General features: G+C 39.1%; 1 protein-coding gene across 1 annotated transcript; it reads left to right on the top strand.

Annotated features, from left to right (window-relative positions):
* Window positions 1-2,987: 2,987 nt before the first annotated feature.
* Window positions 2,988-7,338, top strand: ATPsyndelta (ATP synthase, delta subunit). Its single transcript, XM_045741362.2, has 4 exons — window positions 2,988-3,117; window positions 5,310-5,415; window positions 6,290-6,482; window positions 6,733-7,338. Exons 2-4 carry the CDS (start codon window positions 5,311-5,313, stop codon window positions 6,909-6,911), a joined length of 477 nt encoding a protein of 158 aa, XP_045597318.1. The 5' UTR covers window positions 2,988-3,117; window position 5,310; the 3' UTR covers window positions 6,912-7,338.
* Window positions 7,339-8,177: the final 839 nt, after the last annotated feature.

The following is an 8,177-nucleotide window of genomic DNA, read 5'->3' as shown; positions in this document are numbered from 1 at the left end:
TCACTCGTGAGAACATCACCGTACAAAACTGTAACACCATCAGTGCCGAACACCGCTATCGCCATCACTTCGGTAATGATTAAACCTGAATTTACCTGAGGGCCATTAACACTCTAGTTGCTTCGACGAGGACAGGAAGCCAACGGCTTGTCAAAGGTTCCCCTATTTGTTCAGAGGATTTTTTCAAGCAGGATTTTAAAAGTTCAGCGGAGTTTTTGCATTTACGGCTTTGGCGGGTAGGCAGTTCCATGGGTTTATAATCTTGTGGGTGACAGACATCGGTTTTCAGTCCTACATTGTGGCTTGTCGAGCTTAAAACCGTTGTTCCTTGTTCGTGTTACATCTGACCTTTTGAAGAAGTTGTCTGGATCAACGTCCTCTAAATTGTTCAGTATTTTGAACGTTTCTATGGGATCAGACCTATCGTGTCTGTGCAGTGTTGTTAGCTCTGTGGCAGTATGAGAGTTGACTTAGTTCTGGAAGTATTTTTGTTGGCCGGTGTTGAGTAAGTAAGTAATTATCAATAGAAGGCACCAAACCGGGAAGGCTATGTAGCACCAATGGTCGGTGTTGAACGTTCTCCAAATATTTATTTACTTGAATTTAACCGAGGGTGGATTTTGTACTGCAGTAATGTCATGTTTACGGCATCGGCGGGTATGCGGTTCTATTAAATTGTGGTACCTGGCGGTGCCCGGGATTGTCTCCCCTTCCCCCTTTTGCATTCCGCCCTCTCTTCTTTCCTTCTCTCCCCACATCCCCCTCTTCCCTTGTCCCTTTTCTCACTACTTCTGCCCCACCCCTTACCTCTCATCTCCTAACTCTCCCCTTTTTTTCACATTCTCTCTCCCCTGTCTGGCCTCTAACCTAAAATAGGCATTTCCATTTATTTATACCACCCGTGTTTACCCGAAAGCCACTATCTCTCTATAGTGGTCTTGACGAGGACAGGAAGTCGGATGTTTTTCAAAGGTCCCATTTACCTTGATTTTATCGAGGATTTTAAAATTCATTAAAGAATTAATTCGGCAGGGTTTTGGCATTTACGGCTTCGTCAAGTAGGCGGTTCCATGAATTTATAATATATAATTGTTATAGAATTTATTATATAACTCTATAGTGAAAGAGTATACCGTTTTCTGTCCTACATTGTGTCTAGTTAAGCATGCGGCTTTTGCTCGACCTTGTTTGTGCTACATCTGACCTTTTTGAGAAGTTGTCTGGATGATTATCCTCTAAATTTTCAATATTCTTAAAGTTTTGATACCAGCCTTCTCATGCCTGATTTGCAGTGCTGTTAGCCCCGTGGCCCTCAACCGTTCCTGATATGATAGTTGACTTAGTCCTGGAATGATTTTTGTTGCCCGGTGTTGAACTTTCTCCGAAGTAGCTGTCTTTCTAAAGATGAGTGGTCTCCATGTTTGGATATAATAATTCAAGTGGACGTACCAGAGATTTATACAGATGATTAACGACCTTCTTTTCCTTGAAGTCAAAGCCAGGATCTAACACATTTTGAGCATAAATGGTAATTACGCGAGTGAAAGCACCCAAGGACATGGGCCTAGCCTAATAGGAAGGGAGAATACCAAAAGCAGGACGCGGGAAAGTTAGAAACAGGCCTTGCGAATCGTGTGCTTGCACAGGGAGAGTTGGGGAGAAGGAGGGAAGGCGTTTTGTGTGTAGCGCGTGCCCAAACAAGTGCCACTGAGTAGGCTCAGGAATCTGTACACCAGTTGATTGACAGTTGAGAGGCGGGACCACAAAGCCATAGCTCAACTCCCGAAAGCACAACTTGGTGAGTACATCCCCCAAAATGACTAACCATCCTGTGAGATGGAGATATTAGATGAACTGATAGCTAGTTTTTTTTTATCTACACTTTGTAATCTTTCATATAGAATATGCATGGTAGAAGCACATTGCTGTGTATACCTAAGCTCGTTAATAAAAGAAAATCCAGTAAACAATGGAGTTTTCAGATCTCCTTAGGAACGCCGCGTTTTGTACGCGTTTTGTCTGGTCTGGTTTCTTGTAGTATTGTAACGGTTCTATTGTTACGTAAAGTAAGGTGACAATAAACACAGACACTAAGAGAATATATATATATATTTTGTCGAGTATACAGAAGTTTGCAGGTGACACTTTGGCAAGCAATGGTGTGATAGCGAGTTGAGTGCACTGAGAGTCGGTACAACATTTTTATTTATTTATTTATTTATTAGTATCTCGCAATGTCTGTTCTAAGCCACACTTGAAAGTAGACTGGTTATTACTGTTGTTGTTGTTTTAGATTCAGCTACTTGGAACATAAGTTCCATATAGTTCTTGGTAATGTGAGGCGTTCTGGGGGTTTACCACGTGTGGGAACCACCCCCTATGGTTCCGTGAACACGAACGAACGAGAACGAACAAAAAAACATACCACGTGTGGGAACATACCAAGTTCCACAACTTGGAACATAAGTTCCAACTTGGAACATAAGTTCCAATAAGTTCTGTAGCATGGGCTATGGTGAGCCCGTAGTGGACTTACCTGGCACAGGAGAGGGGCTGTGTCGGTTCTAAACATGTCATAGCTCTTTATACTCATGCTTTCTGGCCTTTGAGTGTCAGTAATTGCTTCTCTGTCTTCTGTAATTTCCTGAAATATGCCCATATCCAACTCAAACTTATCCAACATATCCAACTCATATCCAATTTCGGGCTTATCACTTGCAGCTTTAGCTGCCTTGTCTGTGTTGCCACATTGTACTGTTTTTGTATCCTCCTGTAATTAGTACAGAACTTAATTGTATGGCCCTGCTGAATTGCAAGCTTTGCATTCATTTTCTTAATTCTGTTTTTACACTGGGAAGGCATAGTTCTCGTAAATTCGATGTTTTGACAAGTTTTAGAACTAATTAAAGCACAAAATAAATAAATAAATACATATAAAGGACAAGTTACCAAGGACCAACTTAATGAATTAATTATGAATTATGTTGGTAGCGCATAGCGATAGTATTGTGGTAGTGGCCATGTTTGTTGTGCTGCTGCTGCCCTCTCCAGCCCGCCCGCTGAACCTCCCGACCTAGGTCTCTGGCTCTCTCCTTCGCTGATTTTTGTGAGCGACAGGTAATGATGGACTCAAGTCTCCCTGGTACTGAAACGTGGAAGTGATGAGTGCTTAGGGTGGTGAATGAGGGACGCGGAAAGGTATTGTTAGGACCAAGATAGATATTTTTGCCGTGATGAAGGGCAGGATCGTCTGCTGGGGCTGATCAGCTGATGAGCCGGTTGATGTATTTCACCTTTTATTATTGTCTGGAAATGTTCTGCTTGGTTGTGACGTATTTTATAAACTGATTGATACAGTACTGATAAAGTAGTGTTACTTCCTTTTGTACACTAGTTTAGGTGGAGTTGGTTGTAGTGTATTAATATCGAAGTTGAAACCATTTAATTCAATTCACTGTGTTGGGGGACTGAAAGCCAGTGTATTCATGTATGTTTTGGCTTTTATCGAGGTACCACCCTCCCAACACGACAAATGAGGGGTTGCTGACTGATGAGTACGTACTTGCTGCTAGGCAAACAGAGGCATTAGGTGAAAGGAAATATGCCAAACCATTTGTCCCGCCCAGGATTCAAACCTGGAATTCTCGAGCGGGTGTCAAGAATGAACCCGACTGTATTACCGGAACCCTCTACTGGGAATTTTATTCCCTCTCCCACTACCAGAAATTGTTTTCATCGAGAACAGAAAGCTTGTCAAGCTTATTGAGGTCTTCCCCGGCCAACTACTGATTTTCCCCAGGATACTGTCCACATGTTTCCTAACTCACAGTAACGCATTTACTGCTCGGTGAACAGAGGTGTCAGGTGTAAAGTACACCCCCCTTAGGCCAGCAACTGATCTTGCCTAGGATGCAACCCACAAGTTACCTAATTCCTTGGGGGATACATGTCACGTCGTACACAAGATGATTTGCCAACAGATTTCAAAACCTAACGTAACCCAGCCTAACCCAACCAAAACTAACCGAAACCAACCTAACATAGCACAAATTCTGGGGATTTTTTTCCATATGTATTTTAAACTGCAGTAATGTCATTTCATTTATGGCTTCAGCTTGTAAGCAGTTTCATGGGTTTATCATATGGGTGAAAACATCTATTTTTTTTTTTATTCTGCATTGTGGTTTGTTCAAATTGTTTGTTCTGTTCCTGGCTGTTTTCATTCATTATAGGAGTATACTGTATAGAGTATTTTTTTTTTCTTAGGAAGTAATTGCTATGTATTGGCACTGCTTCTAGAAACTGCTGGCTAAAAATCTTAGCCCTCGGAAAGAATCCAAGAACGTCATTTTCTTCTATTTTCGTGGCAAGAGTAAAAGTGTAAAACGTAATTTTTTTAGGTACAGTAGTTTTTTCTAAAGTAAACATCATTACAGATTTAGCCTAGGTCTCTACCTACAGTGATTAGGGTCAAATTTTTTTTTTTTTTTTTTTTTTTTTTTTTTTTTTGAGATATATACAAGAGTTGTTACATTCATGTACAGCCACTAGTACGCGTAGCGTTTCGGGCAGGTCCCTGGAATACGATCCCCTGCCGCGAAGAATCGTTTTTTCATCCAAGTACACATTTTACTGTTGCGTTAAACAGAGGCTACAGTTAAGGAATTGCGCCCAGTAAATCCTCCCCGGCCAGGATACGAACCCATGACATAGCGCTCGCGGAACGCCAGGCGAGTGTCTTACCACTACACCACGGAGACTGTTAAATGGTATGGTAGGATCCAGAAATTCCAGTGCTGGGGATGATGGTCATGCTTAAAGTGATCCATGCATTTAGTGATATTCTGGGTTTTCTGTGTGTAATTCAACTCAAATTTTAAGACGTAGTGAAGTGGGTGGCCTAGGTGTTTATGGACCAAAAATAAGCATAAATTCAGTACAGTACTGGTATGTGTAGATAGTTCTTCATAGGTTTTATACCTTAAGAAATTTAAATAAAAAAAAAATTAAATCTGGGAAATCAAACAAGTTCATTGTTTAATTGAACTGGATCAACTAGTCCTGGAATAATTTCTATTACTGCGAGACATGTTTTTCTATTTTACACCCCAAGTATAATACTGTAATGTGTTTTGATTGGCACAAATAGTAGAATTGTTTTTACATTTTTATATTCAAATCATGCATAATTCAATTTTTAAATTGAAAATTTAAATAACTTTACTGAAATTTACTTTACCACTTTACTGAAATTACCACTTTACTGAAATCCATTATGTTGATCTTAAATATTTTTCCTATATTATCAGAATGTTCTCCCGTGCTGCCTCCACCTTGGTTCGTCATGTGTCTCGCTCAGGCACTAGAGCATATTCTGATGCCCCAATGGCCTTTACGTTTGCCTCCCAAAGCCAAGTAAGTACAGTATTATAGCTCTTTATGTTCAGATTTTTTTTTTTAATTTGATGTTCTAATGGCAGTGGTAAAAAATGGTTATTCTCTGGTCATTGTCTTGGAATCTAATTTGCTAAATGGCTTAAAAATTGTGGTGCCTCAAAGTGCGGCTATCATCAAAATTGTCACTCTGCATATTGCAATGGGGGTTGGGATGCAAGTACTTATTTGTCTATTATCACTGCAGTCTAAATATTAAAACATTGTAAAAGACAAATGAATCATAATAAATGACTTGTTTTAAGATATTCACAATAAATGTAATAAATTGATAATCAGTTGGTTCACAACAAATTTATAACTAGGGGGAATAAAAGGAATAACTAGGAATGAACGGATACTTACAGGGATAACTAGGAATGAACGGATACTTACAGGGATAACTAGGAATGAACGGATACTTAAAGGGATAACTGGGAATAAAGGATCAAATATGACATTAGTTTTACTATTGTTACTTTGATGTAATGTTGATAATATTGACTTCATTCGAGCCATTAATTGTCATAATAGAAACCAGTACTACTTAGAGGGACATGGGGGGGCCAACTCCAACCCCACTATGGCATATGATCACAAATCACTATGATGGCCTTTCCCAGTAAGTAACAGATAGATCTCAGAGGCTGGGGTGGGGGGTATGGGCTAGGGGGCTACTGGAGCCCACCAGCTGGTTTTTCATTACATTCAATACTTTATTTTGTTCCATAGAGTATAACATGAAGTTCTACAATACTGTACTTGAGTTTGCATAATGCAGACACACTTAATGTAGGTAGGTGGTAGTGTCTTAGTTTATGGCAAAGCGTATACTCATATTTCTATTTTTTTTCAGGTTTTTTACAATGGAGCAAATGTAAGGCAGGTTGATGTACCATCATTTTCTGGCAGTTTTGGTATCTTGCCTTCACATGTTCCATCTCTAGCTGTATTGAAACCTGGTGTCCTTACAGTATATGAGTCTGATGGAACTGCCAAAAAATACTTCGTCAGTTCTGGCATAGTGACAATCAATGAGGATTCCTCCGGTTAGTGGTGTTATATTTTGGGATTTTCACCCTCTCTTTCCTGCTTACTATTTTTAGGTTGGACAAGGCCTTAGGTCTTATTTACCCTTTGGGCTTAAGCTGGAGAATATGTGCAACAAAAGATAGTTGTCATTATTTTATATTGTAGATTTACAATTCTATTTATCTATTATACACATAATATTGTAAATGCCATATGCAAACCACTGAAGTTATTACAAATTAATTTATTAATTGTTAATGTCTCCAGTTCAGGTTCTTGCAGAGGAGGCTGCTGGATTAGAGGAACTTGATCTTGGTGCAGCACGAGATATTCTCTCCAAGGCTCACACTGAGGCAAATGCTGCTGCAAGTGAAGAGGCTAAGGCTGAGGCTTTGATTAAGGTGGAAGTAGCAGAAGAATTGGTTAAGGCTGCTGAATCTGGATAAACACCAACACAAATGTACAGTACAGCTACTTTGTACTTTGGGGCAAGCGTTATTTTGTAATGTGTGATGATTTTCAGATACAGTACAGCATAAAGTTCGTACAATTTACCTTACTAGAAGAAGTAATGACCATATATTTCTCAATTTCAGTTCATTCCAAGATATTTTAGAATATCTTAAATACACATTGTGAAAAACATGAACCTAATTAATTGCTCTATAGTATAAGGTATTGTACAGTTTATAATGTAAATAAATAATGTAAAATTTTGTGTTGACAATTTTACTTTTATGTTTAAATCCAATTTATTGTGTGCGTTGAATAATGCAGCTTTGGGAACATGTGTAGCAGACTGTTTACCAGCTGCCATTGTTGGTACATCTAAATACTGTGGTACTGTATTAAATATACTTGCACACTGATTTCTCCTTTAGTATTCCTTTCCCTCACATTTTGCTCCATCTGTTACTGTTGGATTTTCTCTTCGGGTCAATACCAAATCTCGGCCATTAATATTTTCACAGCCTTTATCCAGTATTTTCTCTACATCCCTGCATTCTTTGGTCATGATAGATGGGAATACAAGGATGTTCAACTACATGGCCCCCCCCCTCCCCAACCAAACAGAACATTAAATGCAATGTTCTGTGTGGTTTATTTCTGTTATTTTTCACTACTATTGTTCTTCTTTGCCTTGGTTCTGTTTAAACACTTTTATAACTTTTAATCATTAACTATTTTGTTTTCTATTACTGCTTAATCTTATAATTTTTAACTTCAGGATTGATTTCATTCAGTGGATAGAGGAGAGGGTAGCTGACCTTGCTTAATTACCCAACATTGCCTCAGGTCAGCAGACGATTAGTGACAATAACATGGTTTGAAGGTACGATGACCAAACCACGTGTTGGATAATGGAGAAACCACCATGTTTCGGTCTATCCTGGATTATTATCACGTCTGGTCCACTCTGGGTCACTTGATGATTGCTATGTGCTACATTTATTTATTCAAATTTTGTTTCTGTAGCTATTTTAAGGTTTCCTTCTGTTTGTCTATCATTCAATCACTGGTAGGTATTTTTTCACTGATACAGCTTGTTTATCCCTCCAAAATTAGTGTGGGGCTCCCCAAACCTCAAGCTAAGTGTTGAATGCGGCAGTGGTGCAAGAGCACAACACATGCAAGTAGATTTATGGATAATCGTTTTCAAAATCACATTATCCAAAACTAGGTAAATTGCTGGCTACCTTGCATTTCAGTTG

The sequence above is a fragment of the Procambarus clarkii genome, chromosome 19 (genome assembly GCF_040958095.1).
Source record: "Procambarus clarkii isolate CNS0578487 chromosome 19, FALCON_Pclarkii_2.0, whole genome shotgun sequence".
NCBI classification, from domain to species: Eukaryota; Metazoa; Arthropoda; class Malacostraca; order Decapoda; family Cambaridae; genus Procambarus; species Procambarus clarkii.
Note: the sequence above shows the minus strand (reverse complement) of the source record. Positions and strands in the feature narration are given on the sequence as shown.

Coding starts and splice junctions, on each gene's coding strand:
- ATPsyndelta (XM_045741362.2), top strand. CDS start 5,311: ATGTTCTCCCGTGCTGCCTCCACCTTGGTTCGTCATGTGTCTCGCTCA. Junction 5,416..6,289: donor CGTTTGCCTCCCAAAGCCAA/GTAAGTACAGTA, acceptor ATTTTTTTTCAG/GTTTTTTACAATGGAGCAAA. Junction 6,483..6,732: donor AATCAATGAGGATTCCTCCG/GTTAGTGGTGTT, acceptor TAATGTCTCCAG/TTCAGGTTCTTGCAGAGGAG.